This window comes from Carassius auratus, chromosome 4 (genome assembly GCF_003368295.1).
Source record: "Carassius auratus strain Wakin chromosome 4, ASM336829v1, whole genome shotgun sequence".
In the NCBI taxonomy this organism is placed as follows: domain Eukaryota; kingdom Metazoa; phylum Chordata; class Actinopteri; order Cypriniformes; family Cyprinidae; genus Carassius; species Carassius auratus.
In genome coordinates, this window is record NC_039246.1 from 7,024,903 (window position 1) to 7,043,935 (window position 19,033).

The 19,033-nt window shown below is 37.6% G+C and overlaps 1 protein-coding gene across 1 annotated transcript; it reads right to left on the minus strand.

Annotated features, from left to right (window-relative positions):
* Positions 1–15,520: 15,520 nt before the first annotated feature.
* On the minus strand, positions 15,521–17,852 carry LOC113057662 (CD209 antigen-like protein C). Its single transcript, XM_026225110.1, has 4 exons — positions 17,596–17,852; positions 16,088–16,215; positions 15,881–15,987; positions 15,521–15,788 (listed from the first exon to the last, which is right to left on the minus strand). Exons 1-4 carry the CDS (start codon positions 17,846–17,848, stop codon positions 15,650–15,652), a joined length of 627 nt encoding a protein of 208 aa, XP_026080895.1. The 5' UTR covers positions 17,849–17,852; the 3' UTR covers positions 15,521–15,649.
* Positions 17,853–19,033: the final 1,181 nt, after the last annotated feature.

Below are 19,033 nucleotides of genomic sequence, written 5' to 3' on the forward strand. Positions count from 1 at the left end.
GGACCATCTTTACTGTAACTATTACGTTACGTGTACAATAACAAAATAAATGATTGATTTGCTTACCTGTCCATCAATACACTCGCGAGAGCATCTCGTAAACGCCTGGCCGATATTTATCCTGGCACTTCAATACTCGCCAAAGAGTAATCGTGATCCATAACAACGACAACCAAACCATACGCGCGGCTATAACATAACCACCACTTCCGCATTTGACCATGTGATATTCCGGTGTGGTGGAACATCACATGGTCTACACCGGAAACAAAGTATAGAGCGGACATTGCGTCTCTGAGAGGCAACATTTATTTTCCGCGGCCGGTTATTTAAAATCTGAATTTCTCTGAAATAAAAAATCTTTGGAGACTTTTGAGATATTGTAAGTACACAACTGGAGGAAATATATCACACTGTGCAAGTTATTTTCGGAAATTTTATTACAAAATTCCTACATATTGGAGCTTTAATGGCTAAATGTAAATATAAGTAAAATTAACTTTATTAATCGGGTTACACAGTGTAATTATACATTTAAGTACTAAAAAATAATAACAATTATCTAGATGCACTTACTATATGGTTTTGGTTAGGAATAGGATTAGGGTTTAGTTTATGGTCAGTTTCATGTAATTATGCATAATACATGTAACAGGGATACAATAAAATGTTACCATCATTCTATTAGTTTTGCATGACAAATACACCTGTGGACAGGGTATAATTTGTGTAGTCAATGGATATTAGTTATTATATTATATAACTTACCTTAAACGTCACTTGAATGTAGATATGGAGGTGTGTAGAATATGTGCAATCTGTTTTACAGTGAAGCCCAAAGACAACAGAAATGACAGCTGATCCTGTGTAATGACATAAGATGGTGCACCTCTGGATCCACTACGAATCAGTGGAGGTCGATATCCAGTGCTGTCACACTGTCAATTTTTATTTATTTATTTATTTATTTGAGCTGCATCTGAATCATTATTTACATATATTTAATGACTAAAACAGCTTGGTTACCAGCATTCTTCAAAATATATGTTCCCCAAAATAAATTTTTAAACAACATTGGGGTGGGTAGATGTAAATAAAAAGAATTTCAATTTTTGAGAAACTATATAACCAATATATTTTAAATATAAACTAAAAAAAGATACTCACTGCTAGTAGGTGTCAGTAAATGTTTAAAAATCATTCAGTCCATTCGTTCAAACAACAGATCATTTTCAAAGTTGGAATTATTTGTGATTCTCTAGCCCCTTTCACACTGCACGTCTTCTGTGTGAAAGCAACCACGTTCCGGGATTGATTACCAAATTGAACCCGGGTCGGGGACCTAGTAACATTGCGGGGTTCGCCCGGGACGAGCGCTGTGTGAACTAAAGCTTGATCTAATTCCGTGTCGAAGTGATGATGCGTGTTATCGCGCGACTCTTTTACCGGCTGTTTTGAAGGAAGATCAACGTTCGCGATGAAAACATATGTGCAAACTGTAATGAAGCAGAGATCAGTTAGTTCCTCACTTTCCGCGCTGACGCCGAGATCGTTCGCTTGCTTCAGTGAAAGTATAACATGCCTAGCGTTGTCGACTCGTACATTAAACGTCACGCGCTGATGTCACGTGTCATTACGGGATCTTCAAGGGTTGTGTTTGAAAAACTGGCAGTGTGAAAGTGCAAAATCTAGTGAACAGGGAACAATTGCAGGAACACTTTACCCCTGTATTTGCCAGAATGGCAGTGTGAAAGGGGCTTCTAATCAAACACACCTGATTTAACTCATTAGCTCATTAAAAGAAACTCCAGGGACTGAAAAGGCAGTGTCAGATAAGGAAGACATACAAAATGTGCAGTGTTGGGGGGCGCCCAGGTGCAGGGTGGATAAACACTGTAATGCATCATGTTTGCCACCAAACAACTGCATAAAATTTATTAAAATGACTTAACATAGTTCTGGGGCAAAAAAAGTTAGTTAATTGTGTTAAAAAAATATTGCCATTATTTTGCCATTAAAGTTAGCAAGCTCTTCAACTCTGCGGACCCGGTACCGGGTCCAAAAATAGCTTGCAAATGTTTGTGTTTCATTTGCAAAGCCTTCCTTATATGGTATCAGCCCATATATGGGTTCATTTGAAAGCTTAGAGTGTTTTCTTTACAAAGAATACCATTAATTGGGGTTTTATGATACATAGTCAAATTAAGCTAAGAAATATACCCCCCCCCAACAAATTTTCGTCTAACGCTTGCGAATAATTTTTCATAAGAATGTGTATTTAAAATATTTTTCACAAAACGGTCAAGTCATATATCACAAGAAAGCTCTCATTCTCAGGAATCTGATGATGTAGATAATTTTATTGTGTGACAATCACAGATCGAATGATCTTCAACTGAATCGTGATGTAAAATTTCTCACCTCATTGCAAATTATTATTTATCCATCTTAGCACCGCTTCAGTCAGCCGCAAACAGCCACACATACCTATATGCTCTATATAATCTCTTAGATTAGAATCTCTTCTTTCAAACTGGACCATTTTTAAGTTTCTGCGTGCTTCCATTGGTGAGATTAACGCGTTTTGTACAATTGCACACACAGAAACAAAGGGCTGCTGAGAGAGAAGCGCATTCTAACTCATATGATGTGCCTAAGCGGCTGTCAAATGTTTTATAGAGCTGATCTCTTTTGTGAAGCACTATTTGTCCCTTCAGCTGTCAGTCTGAGCCGTGCGCTCCACTCAGAGGTGCTGAATTTGACACCTCTGCGCAACAGCGGGGGAAGGGAGTGGACAGTGAGTGACCATTTCCTGTTGAACCGGACGAAGCGCTGGCCGATGGGACAATGTGTTCTCTGCTGCTTGCAAACAAAGAGCACGCGAGGGAAAACTACAAACAGAGGCGTCGCGTGGATTATCAATGTATAATAATCATACTACAAGTTATGGATGACCACCGTCGCCGTGGAGAGGACAGGACGCGCATCTGGTGAGCGTATACGCGTGCTACTTACTTTTATATATTTGATTCTTTATTTTGAAGTGTGGAAGCTCCGCTAACAATAGGCTAAACTGTTTATTGACAGTAAATTCCAATCTCAGTGAAAGTACAGTAAACACACATGAATTATTACAGTACTGGGTGGATGAACATAAATTTGTTTGTTGACGCTCCGAAGGTCATGTACAAGATTCGGGGAGCGGATTAGCGCTGATAATGCGTCAAAACACACAGACAGGATGCTATAAGATGAAATATTATAGTTGATTGAAACACACAAAAAAAGCACATTGTATTGAGATGGTTCATCATATGTGAAACAACATAAATAATACTATGTCACAAACAGCAGCTTTTTATGTAACTTCTGAGTGTTTTCTGTAAAATAATATACAAATAATGGATGGTTCCCATCTGCATGTATGTAAAGGAACACTTCATATTTATGTAGGCGGAAATTGTATACAAAAATGGTATTATTCCTTCCTTCAGTTGGAATGGAATAACTTTTGCATAGATTAGGATAGAAAGAAATTTCTCTATTAGCTGACGTGCTGGAAACACATAAAATAGGTCTGAAGTTGCTAGTCCCTTCATTGCCTGAGCTATACTATTTCAAACTTCAGTTTATACAAATAAAATAAAAAAGCGCCTTGTTTTTTTTTCCTATTTATTATAACACAGACAGCATATATTGTCATTTTTATAAATTTCAACAGTGTTTTATGTAATTTCAAAGGGTTTCCTTTAAAATGATACCAAACTTCTTGTGTTTACACTTCTGCATGAGGATAGGGAATCTTTTTAAATTAGGTAGGAAAATGGAAAAACGGAAATCCCCAAAATAGCATTTGAGCTTAAATAAATGTTATCATGGATTCTAGCCAAAAAAATATATAAAATCAAAACCTCACTGCTAGATGGTTGGATCTCCTATTATGAAAAAATCTAACAAATCAATAAGATAAGATTTTAACAGTCATCTTTGCACTTATTTACTAAGGTTATCAATATTTATTACTTCTGACCAAACACACTGTATGTATATACAGTACACACACACACACACACACACAGTACACACATACACACTGAATATAGCTCTCCTGATCCCCAGCACCAACTATCTTTCCAGTGTACAGACACACACACTTTTTGAATAATCTTTACCAGAATATATTAACATGGCATTGAATGTACATATGCTTGGTTCTAGTGGACTAGATCTGCTACACTGCTGCTGAGAATCTACTAATCAACATACTGTAATAAAGAAACATGCTGTTGTTTAGAACATGCTGTTAATGATTGACCCAAACTTCTTTTTTTTATTCAGAGATAGGGAAAATGTTTATAAAGCTGAGGAAATAGTTGAGGTGATTGAAGGGCACAGTGACACTAAGGAAAGAAGGGATGAAGTCTATCCTTGTGCCAGGGTAGATGACAGGAACAGCACTGGTAATAAAGAAGAACAAGAGATTCTAATAACGATGATGTAAGTTCAAGACACAGTGAGCAGAATGGTACAGCGGAGTGGAGGGATGAGGATTAATCTTGCGACAGAGAAGATGAGGCTGCAGACAGGAACAGGTACAGTGCAGATGAAGATGTGAATAATGATGAGACGGCCACTGGAAACTGGAGGAACACAAGACCAGGTCCAAAGAAATTTAAAGTAAGTTTAAAATAAGCCACATGCAGACATCTTATATGAAGCATTCACTAAAGTAAATCCTAGCTGTGTGCTTTCAATTAAGTATCAGCATGTGAAATGTAGGAAAATTCGTAAACAAAGGGCACCTTATTTCAGGGCACTTGGTGTCTGTACCTTTGATGAGTACTCAGCAAAATACATATTTACGATTCGCACAATACCCAAACCATTCCAAAAGAGTTTTGATATCCATGTTGTGCGACTGGGTGCTGTGACCCACCAGCATAAAGAATTGAAATTCAGACACGCAAAATTCACCAAAAGAGGAAAAATTGCAGCGGCAATAGCAAATGGAGTAAGCCAGTACTTCAATGAGTCCTTAAAAAGCACACCGCCAGAAGAGATTTTGACAGGAGACATTTCCAAACGCCTTACAATGGATGTCTCAAGAGTTATATCTAGTGAAGTCAGGAAAAGCACAAGACTCCATGATGATGCTATCATGGAGATGATGCTCTGCCAGAAGATCATGAAGGAGTGCAGTGGTACTGCTTCTCAAGTGGCAGGCTATATTCAACACTTACAAGTGGACGCCCAATGTGGGCACACAGTTTGATGGGAGCCTGCTCACAAGTTCTTATGTAATGTTCACTAGCTTACATTTGCCAACATTCAGTTTGGAGGAGCTGAGAATGTCATGGAATTCCAACAGCAAGGCTGACAGTGCAGCTTTCTCTGAATCAGAAATAGGTGACTCGTCTAATGATATAGGAGGCGCAGCTGTGGAAGAGGTCACTCCAGCTACATCAACTTGGGCATGAAACAACTGAGCATCAGAATCATCAACGGAGTATAACTTGCCCAGGTGCATCCCTTGTTTCAATAATATGTCATGTCCAGTAGAATCCGAGCCTTTGTCAGTCCATTGTGATCCCCAGCCAGTGTGTGAGCTACTATTAGACTGGAAGAATCTGCCACATTTGGTTCCAGGTATCCAACAAAGTCACTTGCTGCATGAGATGCATTAGGTAGACATATATTTACTGACACCACTGCCTCACTGAGAGGTGGCATATTTATAGTGGTTGCCAGTGACACATTGCAGCATGTCGGAACAAAGTCTTTGCTGGTTAGTAGAGGAACCGTGATGTCCCACAGTTGGAGCTTAGCATGGCTGAGGTCCAGTAAGGCATGATTTTTCAACAGAAAGTCCCAGTCCAGCAACACAGTCTGTGTGGTCTCTCTTAGCACATGAAATACATGCTGCCATGAATCAGTTCCCAGCTGGAATGTTACAGTGATGGTGCCCAGTGTATCTAGCATTTGTCCATTCGCTGCATAGGCTGACACATAGTCCTTTCTCAGTGGGCGATTGTGAAGTGTAGGAATTGACAAATGAAAATCTGCACTCATAAGCGACACACTGGAACCAGAGTCGACTAACATTTGAACCTCCGTGCCTTTAATCACTGCTCTCACGTATGATATTAACAGCTCCTGCCCAGAGTCCGAACTTAAATCATTGTCTTTTGATGCAGAGTTACAGTCGTCGACATTAGGTGCGTTTACATGGACACTCTTTGCTTCCATCTGAATGAATTCATTCTGATTGTCAAATCTGAATGTAGTGTTTACATGAACGCTGAATAAAGTGATCGGGTTGATATGTGCGTTTATACTATATGTCACAAGTTTCTGATCGGATCTACTCTTGACATGTGCACGCTGCATAGATATACAGAGTTTCCTGCTGCTGCCGCATGCGGTTTTAAAAAGCACACGTGATATTTATCTACTTAGGGTCCTAATTAGCACATGAAGCACGTGAACTGTTGCGCTGCTTAACGTTACTTGAAAAAAAAGGGTGTAACAGTGCCCCTTCCCGCACCCAAAACTAGTCGTCTGTAGATAAGAGTCTTAAACAAGGACTTTTGGGACGTAGTCCTTTTCCACTTCACATACACTGAGTTTTATAATGGCAGGACACTTATTTATGACACTTTATTTGCCTGGAAGAACAGCTCGTTCCGTGCAACATATGTCATTACTCTATTTCTACGTCACTGCACATGTGTAGTACTTTCCAGTTTTGGTTTTCAATCCGATTAAGGGGTTACATGTACTCTCACTCGGATTACAAAAGGAATAAACCACCCCTTACAATCCGATCAAAATTTTAGTTGGATCTGGCCAATTCAATCCGATTTACGTGCTTACATGTGACTTTTTTTATTCTGATTCTGCTTCTAGTCCTATTACGATCAAATTAGTAGTGTCCATGTAAACGCAGCTACTGTCAATTTGAGAGCCCATAGGAAACATAGCTGGTGTTTGGGCCACAACATCAGCTACAGTCAGTTTTCCGGCTGATATCGGTGCACCTCTCTGCTAGGTGACATGAAACGCACTCCCTGATTTCTCGAATCGTCCTCATAGCCATTATATCTGCGAGAACCTGGGCTGGGGCTGCATCTCGCAGGAGACAATGGAGAGTGTGAGTCTTTATAGCTATGCACGTCCATACCTGATGTAGGCTCATCACAGTGCTGGAATTTCCTCTCAGGTGAGCGGCCTCTCTGAGTGCCATCAAAGACACGTGACTCGCATCTTCGACCCCCGCAGACACACTGGCACCTTCCAGTAAACCGAGAGCATTCTGGCCTTTAGTTTTTGATTTTCATTGCGCAAGTGCCTCAAATACATTCTCATATCCCTCATTTCCTCAGTCAATCGATCCATAGCTCTGTGCAGTCCTCCATTATCAGTCACAGAATAAACAGCAGCCACCACTCCTCCATCATTAGTATTTCCTGCCACATTAACAGTCATGTAATCAGTCTTCATTGCGTCTTTAGTGTTTTCACGCTGACCTGCAATTCTCACAGCCTCCTCCAAATCTGTTGCTCCTTGTTCACGGCATTAAGCTCTGAGCCCAGGATCCAAGCCAGCAAGGAAATAACAACATTTTCTTCCCTCTGGGCTCTGTCGCCATATTCAGGAAAAGCCTCGTCCACTAATTTGCCGATCTGCTGCATACAGTAATATTTACTTAAAATATGCTTGTGCAAATTGTAACGAGGGTTTTAAGTAAAACAAGTTTGTTTTTAGTTTTTTTTTCCCCAGTGTGGACAGCTAGCAGGCAGTCAGTCTCCCCAATTGGTCACATGTGAATTTGTTGAACTGTTTTTTTTTTTTTTTTTTTTATACACATTTGCTGTCTGCTTTACTTTAGGACTGAGCTGTCTCAGGATGTTGCAGACCACATAGCAGAGTTTCTGAGGTCTTTATGAGCTGCTTGAATCAACAAAATAATCCACATCTCATGGCTACAAAGCTCCAGTGCTTAAACATACTGGTGAGAAGGGACATCAGCATGGATCAGTTGGAATACCTCCTTGAGCTAGACTTCACGATTCCTGAGATATCACACCTGTTGCATGTCAGTTTAAGCACCGTCAGGAGAAGAATGAAGGAATATGGGCTTTCTGTGAAACAAACATACAACCTGATTTCAGCTGAAGACCTGAAAAAGGTGGTTAGCGAATTCATTCAAGAGTGTCCGAATTCAGGATATGCCATGGTGTCTGGATATCTCAAGAGTTCAGTCATCAAGTAAGTTAAATCAAGTCACCTTTATTTATGTATGGCTTTTTACAATGTAGATCCAAGTCTAGGGTTTTGGATGCAAAGGGCCCCTTATTATAATAATGATCCCTTGCAAGTGACCTCTGCTAGTTTTCAGAAATATATATAGGAACTATATTTTTCACGGATAAAGACCTACTGTAAACATTTTCAAAGTCATGAAATTGCTAAATTATTAAAAGAATATCTATAAAATCTATATATTTTTTTGTATTGTTAGGTGTACTGTTAACATTTTTGATTTAGTTCTAATTACTTTGTACCATACTATTTTGTTTTATTTACACAAACCAGAATAAAAATATAAAATGTTCTAATCCGTGTGTGTTCATATTTAGTGTATATATATATATATATATAATTTTTTTTTTTTTTTTTATGTTTTGTTCTTATCAAAAATAAATAAATAAAATCCTTCAAGTTCCATATGAGGAAAGAAATGAGAACGGTCCAGCTTTAAGACCACACTAACAGCAATAATTCTTATTAACTGCTATTTTTCTTTATTTTTCAAACTGTCTCCAATTATGCCTTAACTGTGTGAGAAAAAATTGAGTATGGTATATTTCAGCTGTTTTATGCACTGGTGCCTCACGCGCACATATACATTGTAAACAGCGCAGTTCAGCATGAGCAGCGGTCTACTGTGGCATATTTTTGCTCTTTATAATATTTTTTCGTCGATACTGAAACACGTGAACCACAAAGCCTATTTTACATAATAAATAATAGTTTAGCTGCAAATATGCAACATCACGAACATGGAAACATTTGACTGTGTCCAGAATGAGAGAGGTAAACCCAACAGGTAAGCTAAGTGGATATACTGTATATCATTTTATTTTATTTACTTATTTATTTTGTGTTTATCCCATTTTTTTCATTGCATATTAAAAAATGTAAGAATAAAAAAATCATCCTACCCCCCTAAAAATTCTCTTCACATTCACTTGTGCGCTCTTGGGCAATACCTTCCTCTTGCGTTGCTCAATTGTGGAAGACGTAAAAGTGTTTTATATAAAGGTTGCTGTCCCATTTTGTACATGAATTGTCAATTTAAAAAAAAAAAACAATTATTTTGTTGGTTTCATGGTAACATGCAATCAAGGTCTTCTGTTATATATGCTATATTTAATATTCACGGTGGCATTTTCACCCGTTTAAACTTAAAATTCCATGAGATTTTAATTCAGTTTAATAGTATTAAACACATTAAATTGCTTCAATTATTTCTATAAGTTAAAGTAGCCAACCTTAAAAATGTCTTGTCATGACTTTTTCATCGTATTTTTTACAGTCTGATAACGAACTGTATTTGTTTTCCTTTTTATTATTATTTTTGTTTTAGTTTATTGAAAATAAATTGGCTAAAATAGAAGCAGATAATTCGAGCCCATTGCTGTCCCACTTATCTGAAGAAAAAAATCGTCTATCCAAAAAAGAATCGGATAAGAAGAAATGGATCGACTTTTTTCAATGGACCGAGTGATTCCACTGAGAGTGAGTTTACCATCGACAGTGATTCGAGTGCACACGCTTCGACTTCTTTTTTGGACAGACGAGCCCTTCCACGGAGACTACAAAGAAGAAATGTCGAAGAGGTTCAAGAGCCTCAAAGAAGTTTACGACCGTGGACTCGCAGCTACTCAAAGAGACGGTATTTAATATTTCTGATAAGGAACTTTCTGGTGATCAAACTGTGGTTTTATCCAAAGGACTATCTTTGTGCCTAATAGTGGTGTTAATTGTTTTGGTCTTAAAGTGAATCTGTTTAAATGTTTTAGACAGATGAAACTACAGTATTTTTTCTCCAAATCAGAATCGGGTTTATCTACAGTACGACACCTTTTAGACCTAAAAGTAATTTTTGCCCTAATGTGTCTAACCACACTATTCATACTTTTTGTCATTTGGTTGAACAAGAGGTGATGGAAGCTTTATCTTCAAGTAGTAAAATTTCTCATAATCTTTCATTAAATGAGAAAAAAAAGCTTTGACCGAATTGATAAGTGACCCAAGCATCATTATAAAACCTTCTGATAAAGGAGGGGCTATTGTAATCCAAGATACGAAAAAATACCAACACGAAATTCTTTCACAATTACAGAATATGAAGTTTTATAAAAAACTTCCCAGTGATCAGAAGGTTGGATATCTCAATCGGAGTTTAAATTTTTGTATTGTCAACACCCGATTAGACCTGTTTTTTTATACACTCTCCAGGTCGTCCGATTGTGCACAGACTAATTCCCTCTTATCTCCTTTATCTTAGTATGTTGATTTTTTTTAATAAAACCTTTTGTTTATTCGTTACCTACTTACATTCGAGATTCTACAGACTTTATCAACAAGATTTCCGAGTTATATGATTTACCCGATAATTCTTTATTATTAACTTTGGACATAACAAGTCTATATTCTAACATTTCACATGAAAAAGGACTTATTGCCCTTATACATTATCTTTTGTTACGCGAGGACTCTAGTCCAACATCAGACTTTATCATCGAGATGGCTTCGTACCTTTTGAAATATAATTATTTTAGTTTTGATAAGGATTTTTTTCTTCAGATTAGTGGGACAGCAATGGGCTCGAATTTTGCCCCTAACTATTCCAATCTATTTATGGTTTTTTTTAAGAGAGTTATGTATTGAATACAGAAAATAATCCTTTCTATTCATCAAATGGTATAGATACATTGACGATATTTTCTGTGTCTTTTTTGGTGATCACGATGAGGCTCGAGAATTTGTGACATATTTGAATAGCTTGGTTGACGACTTGGATTTTACTTCTGAAATTAATCCGTCTAGAGTACACTTCCTTTATATGTGGATGCTGAAGAACGAAGGCAGTTTGACTACAACTTTATTTACAAAAGAGACCGATCGTAACACTTTTACTCGCTACCAGTTTTCATCTGACTTTCCGATATCGATTTCCGATATCGAAAATCATGAAACAAATTTTTGAACAGAGGTTACCCTTTAGATTGGGTTGATGAAGGATTTAATACAGCTTTTAAAAAGACGCGGTCTGAATTGCTAAAAAAAGAATACAAGGAAAACAAGAAAGTATTCTTTTGCTTGTATTACAACATATTCACCTAAGTATTACATGATAAAATAAATTTGTAAAAACACTGGCATTTGTTGTCTTCTGATTCGGAGCTGAGCAATATTTTTAGACATCCTCCTTTGTACACAAACGCGCCAGGAGTTTAAAAGAGCTTGGTACATGCTCGTTTTCAGAGCGTTAGCCCTCGTGCATCTCAGAGTTTACTTAGCCCTATACAGAAGGGCAATTATCGTTGTGGGAATTGTGCTCAGTGTAACAATACTTTTAAAATATCATTTTTTGTCATCCTAGAACTGGCAAAAAATATAGCATCAAATCTGTGATTACTTGTGTTTCCACTCATGTTGTGTATTTGATCCGTTGTCCTTGTGGTATCGGCTATGTGGGAAAAACGTCACGTCAATTGAAACAAAAGAATTAGTTAACAGAAGAGTTCGATCAGAAGAAAAGATCTAAACTATCCAGTTGCGGCACACTTTTTAACTTTGAATCACGATGTAACCTCTTTACGCTCTTGTGGGATTGAGAAAGTAACTTTGCCACCTAGAGGTGGAAACATCGAATTACTTCTACAGAGACGCGAACTGTTTTGGATTTACACCCTTCAAACTTTATCACCTATGGGTATGAATGATGAAGCATTATTTAATGTAATGTTATAGTGATGCAATTGTTGAATGAGGTGTTGTTTTTACTATGTATTCACGATGAGTTTGAGTGACTATGGAGCCTGACTACCTGTTTAGAATTACAATTTGATGCTGTTTGATGACGATGTGTTGATTGTGTTTTTTGGATGATTTTGTTAACCTATAGGGGGATCTTGATTGTTCTAACTGTTTACGATGTGGTGCTAATTATGTATTCCCAATGAGCTTAATTCTGTGCAGATGGAGCTCTGTTAATTGGTCATGTGTTTATCTTAAAAGAGATGCATTTGAACATTTGTATACTCCTGATGAAGGTCGTGACTGAAACGCTGGTGTGATAAAAATTTTAATTTGCAAGTTAAGATAGTGTGCGGGAGTTCCTTATATGTTGACACGACCCACCTGGTCTTAATTTTCTACGCACCTATCACTTACAAGTGTGCGATGGAGTTCGTTCACTAATTAAAAAAATTATAAATTCATTAATCAGGAAAAAAATTAAAGTGATGAGACTCCCTGTCATTAATACACATTAATAATTTTTGCACAAACACTTGAATGTGAGCGTCGTGGTTTTCACTGGCTCCAAGAGCGCTCCATCACGAGTACAATTCATGCCAACAGCCCATAATATAGCTGCATATTCAGCAAGAATTCATGTTAAACATATTTAGCTATAGCTTGATCAGAAGGTTACAATGACTGCAAGAGTCGAGCGGGATGTTAAGAGTTTGTCTGTTTCGGGTTAAAGCATGATTTAAACAGATTCACATGCAGTCACTTTCCCAATAATACATTCAAACAAATGTAATCTTACAGTATTACTACATTATCAGCATGCTATCTGATTTTGAAATCTTGAAGAAGTTAATCGATCTGTTTAGATAAAATAATTGACAAAAATGTACTGTTATTTTCATCACAAACAAAATGTTCACAGCAGAAAGCAGCAATTAAAGATGTAATGCTTACAACATTATTAGTTTGGCATGTGATATAGGGAAAAAAATTTACACAACATTTTTTATTATTATTATTTTTTATGCTACGTTATGAACATAACATTTCAAACATACTGAAATCATTTATTCACGGAGTGAAGGCGGAGCGTGTTTCTGGTATCAGTGCGCGTGGAGGGGAAGTTGTTGCTTCTCACAGACTCTGCTGCGAATGAGAGACGTTTCACCTGAAGAAATGAAGACGACCGCGGGAACACAAGCACAGCAAATCCGCAAAAAATCAACCTGCAGCAATGCTCGTTGATCGACTCGCCAAGCTTTACTTTTGTAGGTCGCATGGCAGTAAATAATCCAATAATATGACCATGCAGTCAATACAGATATTTAATAAAAATATTAAAACAAACAGGGCTAATTAAAACAATAAAAAACGCACGCCAGCTCTACACCGGACACAAGTGGAACGATGTTTTTTTTTTTTGTTTGTTTGTTTTTTCTATTAGCGAAAATGTGCTTTGATACGCTTGTTTGATAACTTGTGGTTAAAGCGCCACTCAGTGGTCAAAAGCTGCAAATGCACTTTATACAGCCGCCGCGGCAGTACATGCGGCGGTAAAAAGGGCCTTTTGAATGTCTACTTAGTGTATATATATATATGTGTGTGTGTGTATATATATATATATATATATATATATATATACACACACACACACACACACACAAGTAGACATTCAAAAGGCCCTTTTTACCGGCGCAGGTACTGCCGCGGCGGCTGTATAAAGTGCATTTGCAGCTTTTGACCACTGAGTGGCGCTTATATATGTGTACATATATATATATATATATTATAACATTTGTACTCTGCTTATCTTTTAAATTGTACATTGGTGTAAGTTTAAGGTTTCTTTTGAAGAGCTTGATGTAATTATTATAAATACTAACCACATCTTTGTTATGTAGCAACTACTAAAAAGACAAAAGCAACTCACCCACTTTACCAAGAAAACTCTTAAATCCATTTTTCTCAGATTTTACCTGCTCTCTCATTGGTCAGGTTTTCATTTTTGGATAAGAGCTATTGTCTCTCTTGAGTGAAGAAGACACACAGCACTGTGACTGCAGTCAGCAGAGGAACACACAGCAGAACCAAACACTATAGCTGCTCTGGAGCTTCTGCTCTTCACTGAATCACTTCCTGTGTATCAACAAGCATGACTTTATTCTCTTTATTTATGCTCTTAACACAGCACATATAAATACAAAACATGAAAACTGAGAAAATGCTTGTGCCTTTAAGCCATTATTGACAAATATTTTGTGTGATGAAATGTATTCTAATCTTATTACCTGTGAGTTCAGATGACTGGATTCCCATTGCATTGTGGTCCATTGTCTGTTTTACAAATACACCTTTTGTAGCAAAAATATTTTTATAGATGTTGTCAGTGGTTTTTCCATATTCTTTGTACATTTTCCAAGTTCCTCTCTATTCTATATCTTTCTTTAATCTGCTTTCGACGTTGCCAACTACTTTTTCCTCCTGGAGTGTATTATGTTACTCATCTGTGTTTGATATGGCCAGTATTTAGGCAGAAAGAAACTTCGACTTGCAGAATGTTACTGTAAATGTTTGTTGTAACAATGTCAATTGTCTTCATTTAAATTAGTTTCTATGACAAGTTATTACAAAATCACTCAGTATCTGTAAGAAAGTAATGTTTACCTTTATTCTCAAGGGCCAACAAACATGTGGAAAACGTTTCCATCCCTATTAACGGTAAATTTATATCATGATAAATATCAATATCGTATCATATAGGTAAAATAGGCCAGTTTTTTTCTGAAATATTTATTTGATTGTTGAATTAAATAAGTAAACAAATATTTAAAGTTATAACAACAAGTATTATATCTAATTTGTTAAGATCAGAGTATAGGAAATAATAATAAAAATAAAAATAGTAATAATAATAATAGGCCGAATATAGCAAAATAAGCATAACTGAGGTTTGAAGACACTTTTTTGAAAGGTTTGCAGCAGAGGTTTATAGTATATTTAGTACCTTGTGCAGAACACACAGTTGATCAAATGTGTGTTTATGTGTGTGGCGACATGCACTACTAGGTTTAGGTGGTTACAGTGTTTCTTGTTATGACTGGCTTCTGAGGTGATTGGTCTGTTACTTGATACACCATAGGGTACTTTATAAAGGGTGAACATTATTCTTATCCAATCAGATTACTTATTTTGCTAAGGGTTTTTTTGTAGCTGTTGTTGTTGCTTTTATTTATTTATTTACTTTTGTGGAAAACAGGTGCTATACCTTTTATATCTGTAGTATTGTAGAACTGTAGAATATATTGTTAAAATAAAGTTGTTGTTTTTTTTCCTTTTTTTTAAGTAGAAAATGATTTAAAAAAAAAAAAAGTTCTTCAAAACAAATATGTTTGATATGCTAAAAATTTTTGAGAAATTGCTCACAAAGAGTTCCCCAAACAATAAAGAAAAAAAAAATTAAACAAAAGTCTGACAGGTTAATCAGGCATGTTCGTAAAGTGCCTCCACAATTATTTATTAAAATGTTTTAAATGAGTACATTTAATCAATTTTTATAATGTTGCATGTGGGTAATGTTATGAGAACATTTTTTATTATGTTCCTAGGACACAATCTGTGAAGTACTTGTCTCACAGATCCATTTAAAAGTTCCGTAACATGAATCATCAAACCACCCAGAGCTATAGCTTAGAGCACAGTTTGAATAGTCAGAGTAGCTAGGATACCAATGCCACCAGAACCTGCATCAACAGAGAAGCATTACAGTAGATGTTCAGTGATGCTTTCTGTGAGAAACATTTATTTTATAATAATCAGTTCAGTGATTTCTTACCCAGAGGTCAGTGTGCTGTTATCAACCCATTTCCAGCTGCCTTCCACCTCAATGTCAGTCAGACCAATCCAGAAAGCATCATAACCAGAAATGTTCTTAACAAATTCCTTAGGAGGTTGAGCAATAACACATTTCTATTATAAACTGACAGTAGACCTATTTTGTCACTTATCCAGCTAAACAACACACACAGTATCTCTCACTCACTTGTTCCTCTCTGTTGTTTATGATGATCAGATCTGCTCCTCTCTCTGTACAGTATCTTCTGCTCTCAGTCCAGCTCCTCATCTCAGTGGACATGTAGTAAAAATGGCATTGATAGTAAATCCAGCCATCTGTGTAAAATAACCATTTTTAATTGCAGTCTACTCTAAACTGAGTAAGTTATGAAGTGTCTATGTACACTAAATGCAAATAGCCTGTCTTGTTTTCACTAACTTCCCCCACCGTCCTCTTCAAAAGAAATGCTCTGCATGTAACCCATCCAAGTGCACACACACAGCAGTGAAAAGTGAACACACACCCAGAGCAGTGGGCAGCTATATATCCAGCGCCCAGGGAGCAACTGGGGGTTCAGTGCCTTGCTCGAGGGCACTTCAGCCATGGGTATTGAAGGGTGGAAGAGAGCGCTGTACATTCACTCCCCCCACCTACAACTCCTGCCAGCACAGGGACTCGAACCGGCGACCTTTGGATAACTAGTCCAAGTCTCTAACCATTAGGCCACAACTGCCCCTAAATACTAATTACTGCCCCCTAGAATTACTCTTGACATACAAATACCTAGGATTACTAACCAGGGGCTCGATTCACGAAACATTCCCAAAAATTCATCTTAAGAATATTTTTCTCTTTTTTCTTAAAATTGTTCTTGAGACAAAACCTAAGAAGAATTCAAATTATTGAAAAGAATCTTCTTAATTTTAGGACAACCCCAGACTTGTCTTAAATCCCAAACAATAATAATAATTCAAATAAATTTATTGGGTTATTTCATATTAATTGTTATATTTAAGCATTACAACAGCTACATAATACAGTACATGGGAGGACTAGGGATGTGCACAAGTTTTCTGAAGGGACAGCGATTACATGATCATAAACATGATCGCTCATGATTCGCCTGTGTGTGATGATGCTTTTTGCTGACTTCAAAACTCATTAGCAACTCTAAAACGAGTCAGATAGGGAGCTTTAATTGAACACCGTTAATTTTAGCTTATAAATACGTAATCTTTGGCAGTATTCAGCGCATATGAATGCGCAGGACACATTTGCTGTAGAAGCGTGGACTCGCGTACCGGAAGCATTCGCTCAGATGAGAGCGCAAAGACATGGCACAAAAAATGAATTAAACATATCGCTGCACCTTGAGACAGGCTATTTTAAAAAGTAACTGTTCAAAAACAGGCCGCATTAAAAAAAACATGAAACTGAGCGCCAGTTAAAGTCGCAATGAAAATTGCGTGCATGCTTATTGTGATTATTAGGGTAATCTACGGGAAGCACAAAAAGACAATAGTCTTAGTTAAGTAGTGCCTCATGTATTAATTGAGAAAACCACTGTTATTTTCTTTTAAAGAAAACATACTTTAAACATTCTTACGAACTTCATGGGATTTATCTTAATTTATTTCCTAAGAAGATTTTCGTGAATTTAGCCCCAGATGTTTCTTCAACATGTAGCAACTACAAAAAAGGCAAAAGAAACTCACCCACTTTACCGAGACATTTCTCAAGGTCATTTTTATCCCATTTTAGCTGCTCTCTCTCGTTGGTCAGGTTTGTGTTCTTGAGCATCAGCTGCTCTCTCTCATTGGTCAGGTTTGTTTTCTTGAGCATCAGCTGCTCTCTCTCATTGGTCAGGTTTGTGTTCTTGAGGATTAGCTGCTCTCTCTCATTGGTCAGGTTTGTGTTCTTGAGGATTAGCTGCTCTCTCTCATTGGTCAGGTTTGTGTTCTTGAGCATCAGCTGCTCTCTCTCATTGGTCAGGTTTGTGTTCTTGAGGATTAGCTGCTCTCTCTCATTGGTCAGGTTTGTGTTCTTGAGGATTAGCTGCTCTCTCTCATTGGTCAGGTTTGTGTTCTTGAGCATCAGCTGCTCTCTCTCATTGGTCAGGTTTGTGTTCTTGAGCATCAGCTGCTCTCTCTCATTGGTCAGGTTTGTGTTCTTGAGGATTAGCTGCTCTCTCTCATTGGTCAGGTTTGTGTTCTTGAGGATTAGCTGCTCTCTCTCATTGGTCAGGTTTGTGTTCTTGAGCATCAGCTGCTCTCTCTCATTGGTCAGGTTTGTGTTCTTGAGGATTAGCTGCTCTCTCTCATTGGTCAGGTTTGTGTTCTTGAGCATCAGGTTTGTGTTCTTGAGGATTAGCTGCTCTCTCTCATTGGTCAGGTTTGTGTTCTTGAGCATCAGGTTTGTGTTGTTGAGCATTAGCTGCTCTCTCTCATTGGTCAGGTTTGTGTTCTTGAGCATCAGCTGCTCTCTCTCATTGGTCAGGTTTGTGTTCTTGAGCATCAGCTGCTCTCTCTCATTGGTCAGGTTTGTGTTCTTGAGGATTAGCTGCTCTCTCTCATTGGTCAGGTTTGTGTTCTTGAGGATTAGCTGCTCTCTCTCATTGGTCAGGTTTGTGTTCTTGAGCATCAGGTTTGTGTTGTTGAGCATTAGCTGCTCTCTCTCATTGGTCAGGTTTGTGTTCTTGACCATCAGCTGCTCTCTCTCATTGGTCAGGTTTGTGTTGTTGAGCATTAGCTGCTCTCTCTCATTGGTCAGGTTTGTGTTCTTGAGCATCAGGTTTGTGTTCTTGAGCATCAGCTGCTCTCTCTCATTGGTCAGGTTTGTGTTCTTGAGGATTAGCTGCTCTCTCTCATTGGTCAGGTTTGTGTTCTTGAGGATTAGCTGCTCTCTCTCATTGGTCAGGTTTGTGTTCTTGAGCATCAGCTGCTGTCTCTCATTGGTCAGGTTTGTGTTCTTGAGCATCAGCTGCTCTCTCTCATTGGTCAGGTTTGTGTTCTTGAGGATTAGCTGCTCTCTCTCATTGGTCAGGTTTGTGTTCTTGAGCATCAGGTTTGTGTTCTTGAGCATCAGCTGCTCTCTCTCATTGGTCAGGTTTGTGTTCTTGAGCATCAGCTGCTCTCTCTCATTGGTCAGGTTTGT